The 23774-nt window shown below is 39.3% G+C and overlaps 1 protein-coding gene across 1 annotated transcript; it reads right to left on the bottom strand.

Moving 5' to 3' along the window:
* Window positions 1–355: 355 nt before the first annotated feature.
* Window positions 356–12664, bottom strand: npffr1l2 (neuropeptide FF receptor 1 like 2). Its single transcript, XM_062417673.1, has 3 exons — window positions 12319–12664; window positions 1539–1638; window positions 356–1325 (listed from the first exon to the last, which is right to left on the bottom strand). The coding sequence occupies exons 1-3, from the start codon at window positions 12662–12664 to the stop codon at window positions 356–358; spliced, it is 1416 nt and encodes a 471-aa protein (XP_062273657.1).
* Between the last annotated feature and the right edge of the window lie 11110 nt (window positions 12665–23774).

Here is a 23774-nt window from a genome sequence, read left to right on the forward strand (position 1 = left end):
GATGAAAGCAGGTAGTCACAGTTCCAAAAGGAACAAAGATGTTTAAGTAAGCCAATAAGGACAAATTAGTGTTCTTTCCTAAAATTACAGTAAGCCCTAGGTATAATTTATAGCTCCAATGATGCCAGCTGTGCTGTTCCTGATTGGCTGAACATTAGCATTAGCAATTTTCAGTGCTTATGTTTGATGCTGTCTAGAACTAGGGTTGCAGTGTGTAACCATCCCTCCAAACAGTAGCCACATTACACATCAGATCATTGATCATTCCTTCCTTGGGACAACAATTCAACATACTGTGGCTTTGTTCGTTTCTGGATAACTTTGTCAAAACTTAGTTATCCCACACTTGATACACCTAAACTCCCAGTGAACTAACCTTCCCTGCCTCTTGATCACTGCTTTTCTTTTTCATAGCTGCCATTTCTAACCCCTGATCTGAAACATTTCTCTCTGAGCGGGCTTCCACACATATCACCCTTGCATTCCTTTTCATCTCAGCTGTTTCAGTCAAATGGTTGTCATTGTGGACTCGATTTCTCAGACCCAATACTAGGCGGTTGTGATTCCTAGTGGCATCTTTAAAGTCAGCACCTTCACAAGGTGCTTGGACAGACCTCCCTTTCCTACACAACCTGGCAATACTCCTCCCCAGCTGGCACTGCACCAGGCAGCAGAAAGTCTTGGACTTGCACACTGCCTGGAAGCCCCTCTTAAAATTCTCATTGTAGTAACCATAGATAATTGGGTTGACGCTGGAATTGGAGAAAGCCAGCCAGTGGGCAAAGGGGAAGATGTAGCTGGTCAGAAGGTCCAGCTGGTCTCTGTCCAAGCCTGCATAGTCCGTCATCATCATGAGGGTCCAGAGTGGTAGCCAGGACAGCATGAACAGCAAGGCAACCAGGATCAACATCTTTATCACCTTGATCTTTTTCTGTGATATCATTTGCTGACCACCCCTTCTACCCCTGACCTGGGCCAGCTGGGGCTCTCTGTTTGCAACCACAGTCGAGAACAGTTTGACTCCAATGTTTCCATACATCAGTGAGATGACTGTGAGGGGCACCAGGTAGATGTGAGCGAACAGAACTGCTGTGTAGACCCTTCTCATCTCTGGGTTGGCGAAGTTTTCATAGCAGGTGTAAAGGGGGTATGTATGGTTGAAGTCACCATTGTACACCATGTAGTGGAAAGGAACTTTCTCTACAGACAACGCCACTGCAGCAGGACACATGATCACCACTGCTAGCACCCAGATTAACACAATAGCCGCCTTGGCAACAAGTATAGTCGGCTTGGGTTGTAGGGGGTACACTATACAGCGAAACCTGTGATAGAAAAGTGCAATTAGCCAAACTGAAGTAGGTTTGTCATTTTCCATAAGAATGCTGTGTATTGTTTGCACGTTTTTTAAAACACTTATAGTATCCAGTATTTTGACCAAAATAATAATTTGATTACTCAGTCAACTTAAAATGATTAGTTATCATTTCAGCACCATTTTAACTGATATTAGGTACCAAACAAGAAAATATACTAACCTTTCCACAGCAATTGCCACCAGGGTGAAGACTGATGCAGACACAGATACGCCCTGCACAAAGCCACTCATCTTGCACATTGTGTTGGAAAAGGGCCAACCTGTTAAAACAACACATATACCATTCAGTAGAGTAGTACTCAAGCTAGGGGCTGGACATCAGTGGAATTGCATGCAATTAGTATCACTCTTTGACTGCAGTTCACATCTATCAGATTGATCATAATGTGCATACATTAAATTGTAATCATAATAATCAGTTTTCAGTTTCAGTTTATGGATATTCTTAAAACTGAATTTAAGTTTGGAAATGGATGAAGATTGGTTTTAAACTGGTATTTAAAAATAGGTCAGGTTTGTATTATATTTAGGTTTAGGATTAGATTGGTCAAGTTCCCATTCACTCTCTATAAGGAACAGCAAATTCCTTTTATAAATGGAAATGGTAAATGTACTGCATTTATATAGAAAAAGCATTGTAGACTACATATAAATAACACTGTGTCAACACAGTATTTCAAAATGCTGACATAGGCAATGAAAAGGTTAATAATATTGCCCCGACAACATTTATGAAACATTTATTGAATACTCATTAGACCCCTAATAGTTCAGATGGTATGTGGCATATATAATATTTATGTCTGCTATCTCCAACTCAATGGAAATGGATGTAGTGCAGGAGCAGTAATGCTGAACATTTATATTCAACACCTTGATAAATTAATTTCATTGCATTGTACAAACCAGGCTGACATTGTATGAAGAAAGTCTTTAAATGCTTGGAGGAGAGCAAGCTTAAACAGGACGACCCATGTCTCACAATGGTTCATGTAATCAGCTTATCAGATCAAATAATTAAACCAGCAATAACTTATTTTTGGGCCATTTGTGGACAGGAGAAACACACTTTAAAATCAACTTCAAGTTCTATGGATGAAATTGATATATTATCTTTTTTTTTTATTGTTAGCAAAACATTTCTTATTTACACTTCCAGCAGATATGGGCAAACAACAGATATGGTGCTGGACAGTTAGCTTCAGTGGATTTCTGGAGCTTTTACTTAGCTGAGAGACAATAAAACGCTCTGTAGAGGTGATAAGAACTACAGAGTCTACAGGTCATAATTTCCTGTGGGCTCATTGTGATGAGTGAGCCTTTTTCACATATAAGAAGTCCTCATAGTGTTACTGTATATTTAGAGTTTAGGTATCACATTGCTTATTATTTTTTCAGCTTATCCATGAATCTTTCATTAAGTATTGAAAATATGACACTTGAATTTAAATCGCATGGCAGGAAACGAAACTGAGGATACAAAATACATACATTTGCTAGTCACAGTTTGTTTTTTCTCAGGAAAATATGACCTCACTATAAAAATAAATAGTTCATATAAAAAGGGAACCCTCTCTCAAACCTTCACTCACAAATGAATAACAACTCTTTCAACAAAATGCCTTTTAATTTCAGTGACTTGTATTTTCAGATGCAGTGAAATGTTGTTTTTATTTTTATTTTTTCGTAACTAATCTTTATTTTAATCTTTATTCGGAGTTGTAACTGGTTGAGACACACAAGATACAGATTTCCAACTGGAACTCTAACTCTTCAAATACATGAGTGTACCTTGAATCTGCTGTCGGTAGTCAATTAAATTGCTGATCCAGCCTTTAAACAGTGTATCAGCCAGACAACGTTGGAATAACATTGCTGAACACTATATCATGTTCACAATACAAAAGCCCCCATGATGATTTCTAGGGGAAAAAGACTAAAGAGGAAAGAAGAAAAGAAGACATAAGAACACTCCAAGAAACTCCAAGAAAAGGTTATTGAAAAGTATAAGTGAGGGGATGGATACAAAATAAATTCCGAGTCAATGAACATCACCTGAAGTTCAGTTAAATCCATCATTAAGAAATGGAAGGAGTATGGTACATGTGTAAATCTGCCTAGAGCTGTTCTCACACGTTGAGTGACTGTGCAAGAAGGAGACTGATGAGGGAGGCCACCAACACAGCTTCAGCAGCTGAGACTCAGCATACAACAACTGTTGCTTTATGGGAGAGTGGCAAAGAGAAAGCCACTGTTGAAGAAAATTCATATTAAATCTTGACTAGAGTCCACCCAAAGGTCAACTGGAGAAGGCTCTTTGGTCTAATGAGACCAATTTGGAGATTTTTGGCCATCAGACTAGATGCTATGTTTGGCGAACACCAAACACTGCACATCACCACAAACACACCATCCCCACCGTGAAGCATGGTGGTGGAAGCATCACGCTGTGGGGATGCTTCTTGACAGCAGGCCCTGGAAGGTTTGTAAAGGTAGAGGGGAAAATGAATACAGCAAATTATCAGGAAATCCTGGAGGACAATCTGATTCAGTCTGCAAGAGAACTGCGGCGTGGGAGAAGATTTATTTTCCAGCAAGACAATTACACGAAGCATATAGCGAAACCTACACAGAAATGGTTTAAAGACAACAAGGTGAATGTTCTGGAGTGGCCGAGTCAAAGCCCAGACCTCAATCCAATAGAGAATTTGTGGCTGGACTTGAAAAAGGCTGTTCATGTCTGATCCTCTTGCAACGTGACAGAGCTTGAGCTGTTTTGCAAAGAAGAATGGAGAAAAATTGCAATGTCCAGATGTGCAAACTTGATTGAGACCTATCCACACAGACTCAGTGCTGTGATTGCAGCCAAAGGTGCATCTACTAAATACTGACTTAAAAGGGGTGAATATTTATGCAATCACTTATTTTACATTATTTTTAATTAATTGACATTACTTTGTAGAAATCTGTTTTCACTTTGACATTAAAGAGTTAATTTTTGTAAAAAAAAATAATTTTAAAAGCCATATTATATTGACCATGATTCAATCTATAAAAGCAAAAAAAGGGGAAAACGTCCAAGGGAGTGAATACTTTTTATAGGCACTGTATGTGTAATATGAAGTTAGTGGCCTGTAGTGATAATAGTCCACACTGCCTCACAGTGTGGTATGTGGGCTGTTCAGAAAGCTCTACAGGAGGTCATGAAGTCAGCACAAAAAATCATCGGCTGCCCTCTTCTCTCACTTGAAGATTTTGCCGACATCCGCTACTTCTCCAGAGCAAACACAATTATAAAAGACTGTTCTCACCCCGTTCACCTCTATTTGGACATTCTGCCTTCAGGGAGGCGGTACAGGTCAATAAAAACATGCACCAACAGACTTGAAAAGTTTCTTTCCTAAAGCCATCCAAACTCTCAATAAACACACACAGTGACTCTGCAACCCACTTTAAAAAAACAAAAAAAAAACCAATATATTACTAGTGCAATATTTTATCAGACACTTGCACTCACAGCACTTTATTTTTTATCTGCCTTTGTTCTTGTTTTGTTTTTTAAAATGTCGTATAGTTTTATGATGGGTTGGGGCCATAGGTAACACACCGGTGGGTCATAAGTAACTCAGTGTTATAAACTTGAATGCAGACAAAAGACACAATGCACCCACACTTCCCCAGAGTTGCTTGTAAAAGACGCAAGTGAGGGAAACGTGGCTGCAATTTAAGAGACTTTGGATGTACCCTTAGTCCTGACTGACATCTCCGCTAGATGATTTATGTATTTATTTTCAGAAGACAGCCAGCTACATGATTGTTTGTGTTGGTAGTTGTGGGGGAAATATTTGTATTTCCCATTGTTATTCTCTGGGCAATTTTCTTTCCTGGGAGCGGTAGACAATGACTCTGTCTATTGATGTTTGCTGGTTTAAGAGGCTGTTTCCATAAGCCTGGCTGTATCCTATGGTAACCCAGGTCAGGTGGAGATATGTGGTGCTTTGTACAGACTGTGAGAAAGAACAGGCAAGTAACCTATGTACAGACTATGTAACTTCAGTCAATGTTAGTTAGCATAGATGTGTGAAGAATAAAATCATTTGGAGGTGGTAAAGGTAAGAATTTGGTGAAGGGATTAAATTCCTTAGTCTGGAAGTAGATGACAGAATTGAGTGGCATTGCACAGTGTTTCACTGTACTGTAACTCTGTTCTCCTTGACTGAGCTTTAATAAATGTCTCTGTCACTGTCCTGTCTTTATTGTGTTTTCTGGGTTTTTGGTTTAGTGTTTCCATCCTGTTTTCCTGTGCATACTTTTCCTTCCTCTGCTCATCCACACACCTGCTGTCTATCAGCCTCCTTTGTCTTGATCAGCTTCCAGTGTTTCCCTCAGCCTGTCAGTTCCTTGCATGTTCCTTTATCTAGTCACCTGTTCACCATTACCTCATTAGTTCTATTTCTGTGCAAGTCCTGGGCTGTGTTCGAAACCGCATACTTTCCTACTACTCGTACTAACTCTGACATCATTTGAAGTATGTAGTGTGTTTCAACTGCGTAGTATGCGATTTAGAGAATGCGAGATGTTCCCGGATGGTTTACTAGATTCGCCAGAAATGCGGAGTATGCATCAAGAGCTGACTACTCATACTCAAATTACCCAAGATGCAACGTAACTTCTGAAAAAAAACCAAAAACAAATGTCACAGATCACCACCTCAGTGGTTTCAAGTTAGCTACAGCGAGGGTATGTTCGCTTCCTGTTTTCAAAATAAAAGCACCAATTATATCGTTATGGTTTTCTTAATAATAAAAGGTAACAGGTGTTTTATTTTGTGAAAATGACTGGAAGTGCATTACTTGCTACGGCTAACTCCGAATTCGCAGGAACAAAACTTTAAACAGGTGTTATTTGGACAAATTAGCGTCACATTGTGGATCTAAAGGGCTACGTTCTCGCCTAAAAATGTCAATAAAGTGGTATGTTTACAGAGTTAGAGCTAAAATGAAATCCGCTTCAGCCTGCTGATTGCAGCTCGGACACGAAATGCATTGTGGGTTATCGTGTAGTTTACTACAGTGTAAACGGTCTGCTTACTATCTGGTCGTTTAGTGTGTAGGATGGAAGTATGTAGTATAGAAGTATGTAGTATATAGTATGCGGTTTCGAACACAGCCTAGGTTTTCATTTCAGTCTTTGTTGGATCCCTTGTTCAGTTTGTTGTGCTCTGTGTTGTTCAGTTTTGTTTTTGCTTACATAAACCCAGAATAAATGAATAAATAAATCTTCTGCCTTGCTCTGCCTGAGGGCTTTTGCACAAAATCTAGATAACGGATTAAGCCGGTTATCCTGGCTTTCCAGTTATCCTGGCTGAATTTGATCGGGACTCAGTTGCATGAAAGCAGAGGCACATGAGTTACCGTGGAGATTTATTCTGTGCAGCTAGCCTCCTCCAGACCAGGCTAACAGCCAGGCTCGATTAATTCTGGTGTCTCATTTCTTCAGTCAGCTGTCCGATCCGACGCCGATTAGGAATGTGTTTTACAGTTATTCTGTATGTATTTTGCCTCATTTTTATTAGCCTGCATTAAAATACCACAAATACATTGTCATTCAGTTATTTGAATTGTAGTTGACGATTTTAATTCTTATAATCATTCATGTGTCAGTCAGTTATTACTGTTAGGTGCCCTGTCATATTGTTTTTATGAAGACTGTGGTTCATATTGCTGTCAGAGGTTTGATGAATACCTATATTACTGCAGTTTTTGAGATGATTAGAAACATCTGATGAAGCAAAGGTGGATTCAATGAAGTCAGTGACAAGTGCAATACATTAAGTCCCATTCACTTGTTTTTTTCTTCACAATGCCGTGCTAATGTATGGATGTTAGATGTTTGCGTGCTGGATCAAGATGCACTGATACTGACACTAATACCTGACCATCCCAAATATTATCTGCGTTTCACTATGTTTCTTCACAAGAAACATGTTCTTAGATTCAGTTAGAGATGCTGAAAATATGAATGAAGGCACTATTTGCTGTGTACATGTGTATTTATCATTGAAATCATTTGCACACATCTTCAACACCTTCCCTGGCCATGCCAGGTAATTCATACACCTCAAGAAAGAGAGAAAGAGCGAGAGAGAGATTTGCGCATATGGTTGTAGTACATATTCTTGCATTGTAAAGTGTTTATAATTATTTTTTATGGTAAATTTCCTGAGTACCATTAACTTACACTGCTCATTTATAAAACAAAGTGTACAACTGTTCATTTTTGTTTTTAGGCACAGAGGCGGCACAAGAGTTTTCAGCTTTAATGTTTGGCATGGGCTGGTGAAAATCTTTGATTTGGTCGCCCTGTTTTCTTCCGAAGGAGATGGGCATGATGAGATGAGTAACTGAAATGAGTTGGCTTGTGTCTGAGAGTTTTTTGCTTGTTCAACATGCTTGTGCGATGTTGATGCTTCTCGTTTCTGGCGCAGAATGAAAGAGGGAGAAAAGGGTTAGGTTGGTGTATATATAGTGTGATGACACTATAATTTTGCTCTTCCTGGCTGGTCTGCTTGTTTTTTTTTTTCTCCTCCTTCCAGGAAGTAATCAGGCGGATGTGAGGCTGGGCCACCTTTTAAAAGCTGGCCTGCTCAGTTTTTCTCTCTCTCTTCCACCAGCAACATTCCACATCCATCCATCCACATTTTCCCCCATCCACACACTTCCAGACACTACTGATTCTATAGTAGTGCCCTTGCCGCCCTGAGCACAAAAGAGCAAGACAGTCTTCTGGATCTCTCTTTTGACACCACGTTGAAGCTGGTCTTCTCGCAGAAGCACCTGATACATTTTTGGCTTCATGTTGCATCTAAGTATCCCGATCTGGCCGACAGAGCTGTGAGATGCCTTTCCTGACAACCTACCTCTGTGAGACTGGATTTTCTGCACTCGTGGCATTAAAAACTAAATACAGAAATAAACTGAATATTGAGCCAGATCTTGAACTGAGACTGTCATCCATTGTGCCAGACATTAAGCACCTGGTTGCTGCCATGCAACATCAGCCGTCACATTAGGCGAGTCATCATGGTTACCTATTGCACCGCAGCTTTATAAAAATCCGGAGTGCAATGTTCTAATTTTGTTTCATTGCAATTATTGCTTTCGCTTGTATTTAAATAGTTTTCTTCAGGGTGATTAGGAGGTGTTTGCATGCTGGCTCACTGTTTTTACTGGAACACATAAGTGCAACAGACCCCTGGTTAATGTTATTACATATTAATAGTTTTTACATCTGAGCTTTTACTGCTATGACATGTTAAAATGCACAAAGGTAACTTAATACAATTCATAATTTAAAGCTCTATATTTTTTAATATCACAAATAGGAGCTGATTCTGTACCCAAAAGCATAGAATTGAAAACGGAAATGATGACATTTAAAATATATTTTAAATGTCATCATTTCCATTTTTTGAGATTTTCAAGTGGGCCCTGAGTTGGAAAAGGTTGGGAACCCCTGGGCTAGAGGACACTAGTTCCCAACATGTATAGTGAAGCAAGTCAGATCACAGTGGAAAATACTGAAAACACAGTCAAGTGTCAAAACAAAACAAGTGGCTTGGAACCAGCAACTTTCAAATTTTACAAAACATCCACTGCTAAGATGGATTAGCCGAATCAGCAACGTGATGTTGGCATGTAATGGTGCCCACTACAAGCCTCATTTTCAATAGCCACTGTCAAGTTGATTTAGGATTAACAGTCAAGGGCTGGTTTGTGTTGGAAACATCACAGGCGTCTGTTCATTAGATGAGCTATGGGAGACGGTGCTTACTGATAAACAGCATTGTGACATCCTACGGTTCCAGTTTGGTTCTCTTTCTATTTGTGAATATATGCTTTGACATTATTAGTGTCCTCCCACATAATACGATGAAAGGTTGAGAAGTAAATTGTATGCATGAGAGAAAGTTTGGTTCTTGGCACAGAGAAACATTACATATGGCAGGGACTGAGATCTTTGGGGTTTATTGTTGTTTTTTTTTACACCTTTCACACCACAGTGAGGCATGTGACAAGCTTTCACATTCCTTGTTTATTGAGAGAAAACCCAAATCAATGAAACTCCGCTCCACTACGCTGCTGACACTCGGTTGATGCACACACACCGGGAAGCTTTAGGTGGGTTAAACACTGTCACAACAACATGTTCAGGACATTATTAACTTACTGAAACTAGATGTTGTTTATGTTTATGTCTCTACACAAACTGCTGAGTTAGCAAACTGTTAAAAAGCGCTAATGCTAAAAAAAAGATGAGGTGGTTAGTTTTTATTTGGTTGTTATTGTTGAGAAGTCAGGAAACTTTCAAATGTATTAATTAATTAATGAAGTTAACTTTTGGCTGCGGATCATTTATCTTACATACCAGTTATGTTTCAAATATTTATCAGCATGCAGAGTCATTGATGAACAGTGGAGATAATAAAATAGTTGCGTTGTCACTGAAAACCTGTGTAGGCTAATAATAATAATAGCATCTCTATCATCTCTATCCAGTCCCTAACTCTGATCACTTCAAACCAAGGAGAAAGACAAAAAAAATTCAATACTGTAACAACCTAAGTTTCCTCAATGTTGGTAGAAAAGAGCGTGCGTATATTTAGTCATAATATGAATCTGATGAGAAAATTGACTTTTTGGGCCTTAAAGGAAGTTTAAGAAAGTATGGCTCAGTATGTTAAAGTAATGTATGAAACTGAAGAGCTTTGGTGTTAGTCAACACATACTTGAGATGGCATACAGGGGCCTGGTTGAAAGCATTTTACAATTGTATATTGTTGCTTGGTATGGTAACTTGAGCATTAAAAAAACAGAAACAAGCTTTCCAGAATTGTTCATATTGCAGGGAAGGTGATAGGCCAGTCACAAAAACAGCTCTGCCATATATTTAATACAGCGGTACTCAGGAAGGCCAGACAGATATCTGGAGATGTTTCCCACCCATTAAACGTAGAGTTTGAGTTGCTCCCATCACACAAGGGCGAGCAGGAACATGTATAAGAGGTCCTTAATCCCTTATGCCATACATGCACTGAATGTAAAGTGAGTGCACTATGTAGAAGTGATAAATATTTACTAGTATTTATTTATTATTCTATTATTGTTATTTTTAAAAGACACCTTTTAACAAGGTTTTAACTTATTACAATGGATGCTGCTGTTTCCTGCCACTTTGCGGAATTGTCAGTTGTATGTTGGTTTTATTTGTTGTTTTTGTTTGTTTGTGCCATGGGGGGGGGGGGGGGGGGGGGTTGAGTTAGCTTGCTTTATTTAGTTGTAGATGGCGTCCAAAAAAAAAAAAAAATTGTAGTTGTAGCGTCCATTTTGTTTTCCCCTTGTGTATTATTTGGTTTGGCCAAGCCACTATATATGTGCTCCCTTATGTCATTTTGTTCAGTTAACATCTCAGTTCTTTGTTGTTATATTGAGTATAGTTATCTTTTGTTGACCTCTTTTATAGGCTTAGTTAATAAGTTTTTCTTGGTTTTTGTAAAAGATTTCATTTTTAAATAAAACCCTATATTTTGAATCTATATTCCTATTTCCTCATTGCCTTACTGCTTGATTCCTGACAGCTACTATGGGAAATGTTTTATAACTGAGGAGTGCAAAACTGTTAGTTTGATGAAAAGTACCCAAGGAAACAAGATGATGAAGTATGTCAAAGGTGGTGTGACGGTGGCGGTGGATTCATGTTTAGCTCCACAGTAGGAGAGGGAACATTAATGTCAATACATTAATATATCCTATTGAAGGCCATTGTTGATGTCATGCCTGAGAGAAGTCTATGAAAACAACTGTGGAAAAATCCTGTTTGCTTGTGTAATGCTCAATACACAGTAATTATTTTATTAACCTTTTTTTTATTAGTTAGTTATATGTCATGGAGAGCCTGAAGAACTCACTTGCCCAGCTGAAGGTTTTTTCCACAACAATGCCAAATACTAAAAACTATTAATCAAAACCTACACTGAATGTTTCTACTGCAGGTCTGCTGTAACCCACTACGTCAGGTGTAATTCCAGCTTTAAGCAAGAGGTAATAGGATGAACCTGATGAAGGCCGCAAGCTGAAATGTGTTTTTTTTGTTAATAAAGTTCTGGAGCCAAGTTCATTCCTACTGAGGATCAGAGTTGGAGTCCAAGACTTTATTGATTATGATTTTTAGTTGGAGCTATGAATTCAAATACAGCCATTTTAACTTCATGAGCTTCTTTTTATTAAACCAAACTAAGCAAGGCCTAAAACAAGTTAAAAGTTTAATGTGATTTGTTTGTGTGACTGTAGCAGAAGTCAAATGCTGACCTGTGTTTGAAATCACTCCCTATTTAAAATATAACATGGTGCATTATATTTATATGTCCACCACTTTGAGTGTCAAAAGAGTGTGTGTGCATTTATCAACTATCCAGTCAGCCATTTGCCCTCTCTCCTCTGGTTTCTAAAATATTTGATTTTGTTGAATTTTGTTGGTCTTTTGTGAAATATATATTTTAATAATGTGCAAAAAACCTATTTTGAGCTTAAGTTGCAACTCATATGTGGTCTTCCCTCCTTTTTCAGGGTTCTAAGAAACTGGGGGCTCGTCCGAGATCAAATGATACATTTTTGTAAAATGAAATTCAGCCTTTGTGTTAATTTGTTTTTGATCGCCTGTGATCCTACAATTTGCTTGTAGGCATTTGTTTTTTGGTAAGAAATCCAACATAAGAAAAGTTTTCCTACAATGTGGGGGTCATCTATGTTATTCTTTTGGGGCGAGTTTTCAAGTTTCTAGGCATTTTTCGGGATGAGCTCGGACCCCGAATATACATTTATGGCCTGAATTGACTCTCCTGCAACACTTGAAGCTGAAGTGTATGATGGGATATTTATTACCTGTGATGAGGTTGTCCACCAGTGTTGTCGGGATGCAGAAGATGCCCACCAGTAAGTCACTGATAGCCAGGTTGAGGATAAAGAGGTTGGTGACTGTGCGCATACGGTGGTTTCCCAGCACAATTAAACACACCAGGATGTTCCCCACCATACACAGTAGGAAGATGAAGAAGTAGGCTAAGATGTAGCTGGCAGCCACATAAAGAGAGTGCTGATAGTAGGGGGAGTAGGTAGTGATGTTGGTGACATTGGCAGCGCCATCTAGGCTGGTATTTATAAGAGCTGCTGCAGTGGCTGATCCCTCCAACTCCATGCTTTCTTCCCCCACGATGTTCAGCATCTCCATCCTTTACAGGAGAAAACAAACAGTGAGAAGAACAGACCCTAACCCTTCTCTCAATTTACAGGTTTGCGTTTCAACATGATATACATAACAGAAAAAACAACAACAATCCTATTGTAATGACACTTAATTGAGTAGGGCTATCTTAATGAACACTTGTTTCTTCCTTTAATCCTCAAATCATTGCATATTTCCCTCTCATCTGAAGTGTGGGGAGCTAAGGAGTGAGAAATAATTAATGTCCCGTAATCGGCTTTGTTTCTATTGAAGCAAGATGTGGTAAAAAGACTCATTATGACTAGTCTATATCTAGGGCCCCTTATTGCCGTCAGCTCACAGTGGATGGCGGGTGCAATGCATGTGTTTTTGTTAGTTTGACCTGAAAATAACAAAATCTGAAGTCGCTGGCGCATATTTCACTGTTATTTTAAGGGCGCATTATGAAGTTTTTAATATGCCTCTATATAGGCGGTGCGCAGCACGCAAACACTGTGCTTGTTACGCACACACGGTCACCCAGCAGCACACAAACATGCAAAAAAATTAAAATAAAAGAAGCCTATTACATCAACATATTAACACATATTATTGAGATGACATGGATCAGGTTTAGATACTTACAAGAATTAAAACCCTGCTGAGTTTACCTGTTACTCCATGACTGAACAAAACGATTTTAAAGAAAACCAAAACCTTTTAAAAGATTTTTTTTTAAAAACAAAGCACCACAATGTCTATGTGGTGTGCAGATATGTGCACCATGACCTGACGGGAGGAGACATGAAAATAAGCAGCACAAAGCCAGTTGTTTTTGTTTTTAGGGAGAGTGGGTCACATTACCACGTCTGCTTCTGGAGGAAAGCCACTTCGCTGCCACTTAGTGATTTTATCAACAAGGAAAGCATCGGAACAACCTATGGTTAAAACATCTGTATTAATCTGTTAATAAATGTGGGTGATTCTTACAGTGTTTATCCTGTAGGACTGATATGTTGATAAATGTTCAGCCTCTGAGATGCTGCACAGACCGCAGTGCCATTACGCACAGCTGCTCACTGTTTATTAAATCAGCTGATGACACCAGGCTGCTGCAATATCATCACACACCTCTACACTCATCAGACTGGTTGGTTATAACTCAATTTTCTTAGCAGCTCATCAGCCAACTTTTTTTTCAGCAAAGGTAACTCATGTTTTATTCTTGAAACACATTACTTGACAAATGTGCCGTTATAATAGCAATCAGCCTAAGTGACAGCTGCGCTCCTGGATATTAAAGGGAATGGGAGATGACACTCTGATTGGTTAACCGCATGTCACGCCCAAAACACACCTATGATTAATAAGGGGACTAAAGTCCAACCCTTTTAGACCATGTGCCTGGCGCATTGACCATTTTGCCGCCATTAAAATAACAAAAGTGGATTTGGACATACCCCAAAGGAACTTGCGCCACGCGATGCGCTATAGATGATTAAAATGGAGCCCCTAGTCTTTGATGCCTCTAATCAGTTTGTGATGTTGTGTACTTTTTGCAGACCTCAGGTTACCTTGGAGAGTTAGGGATTGTATTTAAGAAGCTCAGAGGTCACATATGTTACTGCTTTTCAAAAAAGTACGGCATGGGTCTCTGAGGTCCCAAAACATGGGATGTGCAATCTGTTCTCAGGCAGTAACACCAACTTGATACATACAGTACACAGTGTTGCAGATATGGTGTCTCAGGTCTCAATTAATGGTGTACAAATCCTAGTCAGTGATAATACCAGAATGCAATGCAAGGTAAACTATTGCCGTTTCTGACAACCTTTCTTAATATGTGTGCCCACTAGCACATTGTATTGGATAGCTGATGCAAAGCAGAGGCTGTTTCTAAGGAGACAGCAATTCTACAAGATTGAAGACAGGCATGGCTCTCTAATTGGCTGTAAGTCAATATCATGTCAATATCGTTTGAACCCCAGTATGAAGCCATGGGCCATCCATTACGGCTGAGGAAATCAGGAAAGACATTCACAGGAGGAAGAGGTGTTTTGTGAAAAAGTTCATCCTGAAAGTGTGAAAGTTTCAGAAAGTAACTTTGAACAGCTTCATGACACAACGTCAGGTTGAGAACTTTCCTTTAACATTTAATTAAAAATGCAGAACCAAGGAAATGACCACATATTTAACAGCTGTGGACACGAGCATGCATACTGTAGGTCACACCATGTCTATTTTCACTCACGGGTAGATTGCTAGAATTCTGGTTCGACGAGCCAGGCTACCTCAGGAGGGTGGAGGGTGGGGAGGGGGCTGGCCAGGAGGCTCCATGTGCTGATGGCAGCAGAACGAAAGGCTTACATATCAGGCTGCTGTCACGTTGAGAGGGTCGTTTTAGAAGCGTCGATGAGGTGAAGGATCCTGCAGATTTCTAACTCGGCTCCTATTGATCCTCTCAACGGCTACATTCATGCAAATACTTTGTCGTGTCAAGATGGAAATACACTCAACAGCAGGTTATGTGAAGATAAATATTGATATAATCTATGATGGTTCTGCAAATTTGTGGAGAGAATTCACAACCCTTCATATATCACAGCCACTTATATGCATACATTGTTGAAATTTACAAGATGCAAACATAGGGTGAAAAACATTGCTTGTTTGTGTGATTTTTTATATAGTCTGCACAGTGATCTGTAAAATTCCAATTGATAAAGTCATTACTAGAGAAAGATTTGAACTAAATATGCAAACAAAAACACCCCTCCCTTTGAGCTCCTTCAGAGGCTCTGAACCCCACAAAGTCATGGATGTGCATTGCCATGGCAACGACGAAAAAGAGAAATATGGTGTCATGGTCCTGTAGAGTGACTTCTGTTCTCTGCCTCCCCTCTTCTCACTGGACCTGTGGTCAGAAGCAGCTGTCTTTCATGCTGCAGCTCCTGGGGAGCTGAGAGGACAGCGGTCAGACAAACTGAAACTGAATTTCACCAGGCTGAAATTTAAAACAGTTTGCATGTTGGCTCCACAGAAAGAAACCAACAGTGTTTGTATTGAATGATTTATTGATACGATTAATGAGTTGCAAACATACAGTGAGTTGTTTGTGTGATTTTAACAGCTACCTGCTTAGATTACACTTCACTAAACAAAAAAAAATTCAATGAGACAGTCTCAGATTCCGCGTCGATTGATACATTTCATAAATTGGAAGTGTATTTACATTTTCTATGTAAATTGGCCACGACCTTCCTCCAGTTTTCAGCCCTCCCCCACCATTGAGCAGGTGCTGGAGACAGGAGACTGTAATGTCTTCACACAGACAGCTGCATCATTTAATATCCTTGTTAATATACTTTTTAGTTTACCCTTAATTGGGACAACCCCTGTGAAGTCTGTTTTAAACTATTCATTGATGAAATTGACTGATGTTAAATTCTGATGATGAGTTATCACAGATGGAGGAAGGTTTCAAGGTTCATGTGTTGAAAGATGCTAGAAATAACCTGCAGCCTGCCGTGCATAATGTCATTACTTCTTTCCTGTTGGCTTAGTCTACAGCTGAGTAGAGGAGACAATATACTAGTATAAGATATAAATTGGCTTGTGTGGCTAATTCCACATTGATTGAGATTCATAAAAGAGAGCCATGCGTAGGCATGTTTTCATACATTTTATGAAAAAAACCTATTCATAATTCTGGCTTTGTGTGTAGGCTATGCAGTTTTCATCATTAACCTACACAGATTTCTATGCATCTCGCCCAGAGTATTCATCCCATTGGAGAGGTTCTTGAGTCTGTTTCCTTTTTTAGATATTTTGACTTCATGATAATATGGCTTTTTTAATATTAATATTTTAGCTTTCATTGACATTGATAGTAAATATCATCAGGAAATATGGGAAAGGAGAGGATGACATACAGTAAAGGTCAATGGCTGATATTTAATTGATAATATCAGTCAAGTGTAGCTGTGTACTGAATATGGTATGCTTCTTAACCAATATGCCACCTAGATGCCCCTGTCCTCCCACTTTTATTGTTTATAGACTTTTTCACTTTGAGACCTGAGGCCTGTACTATGAAGCTGGATTAACATACCCTGGATATCTCTCCGTTACCTGGAGTGACTTACCCAGACATTCACAATCCTGATAAACGGTACTACGAAGCTGGTTATCAACTCGGTAATTCAACCCAGGGTTTTCCAATCTTGATCAGTGCGCGTTCACATAAAAGGGGTGGTGTTTGCAGCGTCTGACCAATCGCAAACATGGAGAAACCCTGCAGAGCAGCGTACTTCACGATGGAGGAGCAGACCATTATTCTTCAAAAATATGAAGAATTCAAACACATCATCCAGGCCAAAAGCAACACTGTTGCCGCAGCAAAAGCCAGGAAGGAATGCTGGTAGAACATGAATGAATGTTGAATATTAAACTAATTTAATGTCGCTTGAAAATCTGTACCTTTCATATAGTTTTAACATCTCACGATCTGCGCACCAATGTCGACAGGATCTTCTAAGAATGGGCAGGCCATTTTCCAAGAGAACTGATTTGTCAGGAGGCGGTGGCTTTATACTCGTTGATCTCTTATCCAGAACATAACCTGCTCCGGAGCAGGTTAGCCGTTCAGCATAAGTTACCATGGTGATTTACCCCAGTAAGAAGTGAACCAGCGTCGTAGGACGGAAAACCCAGGGTTAACCCTGAAGTTACCTCGATAAGAGAAAATCCAGCTGCGTAGTACAGGCCTCTGCTCCACAACTGCTAATCAGCCACACCCACCTCATCAGTTAACTCTCACCTGGGGACTCAGCTGCAGTTCATCAGTAATCACCTGGACTCTCAGCTGCACCCCATCTGTAATCAAGCCAGTATATATACTCCTGTTGTCCACTCTCTCTTTGCCAGATTGTCATTTGCAATTGCTTCATGCCAGACCTTCCAGCACTAATTCACGGACTGGTTTCGACCCTACTTGCCTTGGACCTCCTCTCCTCGTGTCTACCCTGGTGAACGCACCAGCTTTCTGTCACTGACCTTGAATATCGCCTGTGGCTGTGTGGCATTAGGAGAGCCCAGAGACTCCTGCCTGGTCATACACCTCAACCCCGTGAGTGCTACTGGCATGATCTTACCTGCTGCCTACTGTGTTATCAGTGACCCTGAGCCCTGCCTGTTGCCCTATGCATTCTGCCTATACCTGTTCAGTTACCTTGTGGACTATAAAATAAAGATCATTTAAAACTGCTCCCTAGTTCTGTGCTGCTATTGGGTCCTACCACTTCCACACCCATTACACCTTTGTTTATTCCCTCAATGCTTTTTCATAAACATACTGTGATGTATTGTTGTTGGGGCTGTATCCTGTCTCTTCACCTGTGTAAATAAAGTCCCGGTTTGGCAACACATACATTGAACACCCTCACTCCCGTTGTTGTTATGTAAGTTAAGCCACTGAAGTATAGGTACGTAAGTGCACTCACATAGTGTACTTAACACATACCATTTCAGATGAACTACGCTGAGACTGTTCAGTATCAGGAAAAAACACTCAACTAAAAGTAGAATATTCCCGTCACACAAAATGAGGATGAAGATCACTTAAAGTTCTTACAGCCTGCAGAAAACTGCTCGGCATGAAATTATTGTCACAAGATGAGCTCCAAACATTTAAAAAAGAGACAGAGGACAAAGGAATGCAGAGTAGAAGCAGCGGTGCACATCACCAGAAACACAATGGTTGTATTCCTTCTATAAAAAGTGAGGGGTAGTTAAATATAATCTGTACCATTTAACTATTTACCGTGATGATGGTTGATATTCACTTCAGTAGCAGCCCTTTTTACAGATGAGAGCTGTAAGATATATTTTGCAGGTTGTTTGATTTGACTGGATTACGGGGTTGCAGTCTAAAGAGAATTTGCCACTGTTTGCAATCCTGATGGTGTACATGTGGGAACTGACAGGAAAGGCCAACCCATGTGGAGAGCAAATGCTGCTAGCCCAGAAACATGTATTAGCACGTGGCGTCTGTGCTTGGGGCAAAGCATAGGCGTACTTCAGAGCGACACTTCTTCCACATCAAAATACTGGTCCACAAAGACTCACAAGACTCCGGTGATGCAAAAAGCTAAATCTGGCAAACTGCCTATAGGCATGTTTATTGGTAGCAAGGTTTCCTGATAATTGTCTTGTTTGTTAGATTTCAGGGACGCTAGATGTAGGGGTGCTGAGGGGGCTGTGCTACCCCCTACCAGCAGGGTGCTGTAACTGCAAGGCAAAAATATACTACACAAATCAATAAAACCCTTCAATTAATCCACCCTTTATTTTTTTTATGGTGTTTGATTTCATTTTAGAACATTCGAGATTAGTATCACTACCATGTCTCAAAAAATCATTTCTATTTTCTTTAGTTATGGCCCCAAAGCCAAACAAGAAAAAATCCCTATCCTGCCAGAACAAAGTTGACTCCCTGCTGGTGGACCCCTGTCACTCCAGCAGCCCTGAGGAGGAAAGATCAGAGCAGCAGTGGCTAACTAACATCAATGCTATCATCAATTAGTCCCACAGTGGGGACATTTACAAATGTTGTCGAAATGTTGTTCTCCTGTGTGTTTTTGCATTTGAACCTATCCCTGGAGAAGATGCAGGGGAACTGCTTTTATGGTGCCAAACACATGTTAAGGTGGTTTTATGGGGTGCAAGCAAGACTTGAAGAAATCTGTCCAAACTCATTCTTTGTCCACTGTCCACTGCTGCAACCATTCCCTAGACCTGGTGTTACAATAGGTTGCGAAAGAGGTACCGCTTATAGTAGGCATGCTCCAAGTTGTTCAGAGTCTAGCAAATTTTATCAGGGAATCAACAAAGCACAAAACCCCTCTTGGGGTTGAAACGGGACGAAGCTCTCTAGGCTTGTTAAGCAAACTAATAAAGTCATAAGGGTTTTTGGCCCATGTGAGACTGTGGCTAAAGTCCTACAAGCTGAAAAAGCACCACTGCTGGAGCACTGGATTGCTGTAAGACCCTAAAAGGACGAGTACATGCCCTACATAGCAAAAAGGCTGTAGAAGAAATCGTAAACAACTCCAAAGCGTCAGCAGCTGCACACAACATTAAGATGACTGAGCATAGCAGTCGAGGCCACAGAGATGTGCATATTTGGATATGCAAGTTGGGCACATATATACACCCTGAGCTCATGATTAGAGCCTTTGGTGTTCTACTGTCTGCTTAGGTAGGCAAATGTGTTTTTATTATATTTCTTGCCGCTGTGAAGGCTCACTTTGGTCTTGGTTATGTATGGGTTTGCTGTAAATTTCAGATGCTTTGTGTGTTCATTGTTTAAACTAATGCTGGAAGATTGGTTATGTACCTTGCATGCTGTCTCTCAATGTCCTGTGTCACCAGTAGCAGTGCACATGAATTCATTAGATCACTAAATAACAGTAAATTGTTATTGCTTATTTCGTTCACAGATCTGAGCTTATTTTGTTGTTGTTGCTAAAGGACTGCATTTTGCTGACCTTGAGCCGACTTTATGCTTCACCTCACCAGAGTTGAAATACTAGTTTCTGCACATGCTGTGTGATAAAGGGGCACATTTGTAGTTTTTTTGCAAACCCTTCAGGTTGTGTGTTTAATTTACTCGTTAGGTTGTTTCAGCACCATGGACAGCTCCACCATGGCCTTTTTAAACCTCCACCAAAAAAGAAGCACATTTCTCTCTTTCACACTCATGTTAAGAAATAAATATATTAGCTGAGTCAGTGGAGGGTCAAAACATTACACAAGCACATGATTTATGCAGCTACAGAGTATTGCAAATCACTCTGTTACTGAGTAAATGAAATTGACGCTTATCGTCCCTTGTTCTGATTTGGCTTCAATGGAAGTCAGTCATATATCGATATTTCAGATTTTTTTTCAGATAATAAGGAGCAAACATAAACAGAATATCAATTCATCCATCTATTGAAGTAAGTTTACCATGGAAAGTATACCAAATCATTTTCATGGAATCAACTAAAACAAGAGTGCAGCAGGTGGTTGTTTGCTTGTAATGGTACAGCATTGGCATACTTTTTTAGTTTGACTAGATACTATTATTATTATCAAATACAAATAACCTAATACATATAATAATAGCAGTGTAGATATGAGTTATTATGGCTTTCAGTGAGTAAATCACTGATGAGTGGATGGAGTTTTGATTTACAGCAGTGGTTCCCAAAGAGGGTGCCGCAGCACCATTGGGTTCTGTAAGTATGGGCCAGTGGTACTGCTCTATTAATCATATCACATCTGCAACATTTACTGTGTTTAATGCTATGTTTTAGAGTAGACATGACAACTCACTGTTGCAGGTTGTCACAGTAACACACTCTCTTGTAATGCAAGACACGACTAACTCATTATGGTAAGTTATGCACAATCTCATTACATTAAAAAACATCATCAACCCAACTACATATTTGGTGCTGACATAAAAATCAATTTAATGCCTCTGATATCTCATTAGAACATCCCATACTGTCAGATCTATATTTAATAAAACATTCAATAAGAAAATAAACACATTACAACACTGTATTTATATCAGATGATAATGCATGATTTTTGCTCTAAATGAACAATGATCAAACTAAAACAAAAAATCCTCATTTAAACTATTAGACTGTTGTATTATATTCTATTTCAGATCAGTGATCAGTGTTGATCAATAGTCCAAACACGGACAAATTTCAACACGTATATTAACACCATTAAGATTCTGCACAACATTTAATTTCTCAACACTTTGATAGTGATCAAGTGATAAACTCATTTATCCTGCTTTATGAAATAAATATTACTCTTCTCCTCCATCCTGATCCCTACATCACAAACTAATCAGTGTTCTGTTGTGGGGAACCTGAGGTAGAGTAAAAAGCTGTAATACATAGATAATTGTAATCTAGAAAATGTGATGAGTTTTAAGACTGCAGGTAATTTCACAAAACTTCTAGCCTTTAAAACCAAAACCAACTCTGCACTGCTGCCACTGTTGCTCATCCTAGTGTATGGAAATATTCCAGTCTCCACAATCTGACTACTCTAACTATCCTCATAGTTGTAAAGGAGTTGATACAATTTTTTGTCTTTATTAAAGGAGCTGAAATTATTTAAATGTAATTAAATTAAATTTAAATTTAATATTTGTTTATTTGATGTTGTCTTTCTTCTTCCCCATAATGTAATTATACTATTGCTACTATTGTCTACTCTGTATTTCTATCTCCCTCTGCTAATCAAGATTTTAAGGACTGAGATAACTGAGGGAAATGTGTGATACTTATGTATATATACAGCAGCCTAGTGTCACAACTAACACTTGAGCTTTCAATCAAAAAAGTAAAGGTCACTGCCCCTACTCAAGATAAATGTTATTATAGTGGAGCTACAACACATATCCTCTTCTACAAGGAATTGCTCAGAAAACACAAGTGCAAAATAATTGAGCACTATGTTTATATACTGTGCTTATTAACATTTAAAGTGGTTGCTCACACAGGTGTCACCCTGAGGCAGAGATAGACTTATTATAGCTCTCCCTTGAGAAGTTTGAAATGTCAAACTCAGGAGGAAAAATGTCAAGTGTGATATTACTGCTGCAGTAAAAGGATGCCTGAACATTATTTGTTCAGTTAAGCAATGTGAAAAGCTCAAAGTGAAGAAGAGGTCGGCCATTTCTTTGTTGGTTTCCTCTTAAATTTGTTGACAAAATATTGTCAGATCAGATTGCCCCATCAGAACCAGACTTGTGTTGACTAAGAATGTACAGTATGAATTATTGTATAATTAAACAACTATGGTAGAATCAAATTAGACTAGATGTAATCAAAATTCTAATTTGAGTGAGGCCAGTATGGGAGGGAAATGCTGTTCTTCTTCATCTTCTTTGGCATGGGTGGCCAACCAGTAGAAGACCAAAAAGGCAAAATAATAACTGTACCAATAACTGTACCAATTTAAAGAGCCTGTGCCAATTTAAAGAGCCCCATGACATCCTGACCCTGTAACATTCTGGACTAACACCCTAGCATGCAGCCACACACAGTCACACAAAGGCAAATTTCGTGTTCTTTTATTCTGCTTTTATTCGGCTTACAAACTGTCAGATTCAGCAGTAAAGGGGTCAACAAGAAACTTAAATCTGCGACCTTGTCACTGGAAGATAAAGATTGTTTTTTTTCCCAAAATAATCTGAGGATTTTCACACAGTATTACATATTTATACATACATCAGCAGCTTGCCCAATTGCATATGACAGACAGGAAGAAGACGGATGAAAGTGTCATTTTTGATGTGATAATTAAGACCATGCGTGCAAATAAAACTGACCATTTCCAGATTGAGTGTAATGAGTCCAGCTCTCAATTCAACTTTTCAGACATCAGGTACTTCTGCTAGGAGTGCTGATATGGTGGAAAGCTCTTGTCAGTCCTCACAGGACACTCATAGAGCCGACCATAGGTCTCTGCAGCCAGCTGGGAAAATATCATACCAACTTCAACAGGCAAGACTTTGTTATAATATGTTGCTAAAATAAGATAATACAAAAATAAAGATGATGATCTACAGTCATGCGTGGTACATTTTGACCTCACCAGTGTAATTAATACTGATGAATAATCAAAATCACCAACTGATACACATTATGTGTATACTCAACAATACCACTATAATTTTGAATGCACAAAATCACAAACAAACAACTTGACATTTAATCAAATGAACTGTCTTAGCTTTCTCAATAGGGTATTTTACCAAACAGGATTAGAAAATGATCCGAACAACTGAACAATACTATACTGAGTAGATCATCTTAGTTTAAATCAGTAAAACAACAGTCTTATTTGCTAGTGACTGTATGTTATATCTAAGTTAAAGGCAGAAAGAGTAGGATTTCCCAGGCGACATGTGACCGACGAGGGGCAGCACAGGGCGCACACACCAATCGAAAAAATAAAAGAACGATCTGTTTACTATTGCTTATTCGCAGGCCACATCTTCTTTTTATAATGTCACTGTGTGGGTCATTAACCTTGTTGCAGTGAGTGACCTCATTCTGTT

This window comes from Scomber scombrus, chromosome 4 (genome assembly GCF_963691925.1).
Source record: "Scomber scombrus chromosome 4, fScoSco1.1, whole genome shotgun sequence".
Taxonomy (NCBI): Eukaryota; Metazoa; Chordata; class Actinopteri; order Scombriformes; family Scombridae; genus Scomber; species Scomber scombrus.

Bases quoted from the DNA above. Each gene is read 5' to 3' on its own strand.
- npffr1l2 (XM_062417673.1), bottom strand. From the start codon at position 12,664: ATGGAGATGCTGAACATCGTGGGGGAAGAAAGCATGGAGTTGGAGGGA. The intron at 1,639-12,318 runs GTAATAAATATC...TTGTTTTAACAG, and splicing joins GGTGGACAACCTCATCACAG to GTTGGCCCTTTTCCAACACA. The intron at 1,326-1,538 runs GTTAGTATATTT...TTTCTATCACAG, and splicing joins GTGGCAATTGCTGTGGAAAG to GTTTCGCTGTATAGTGTACC.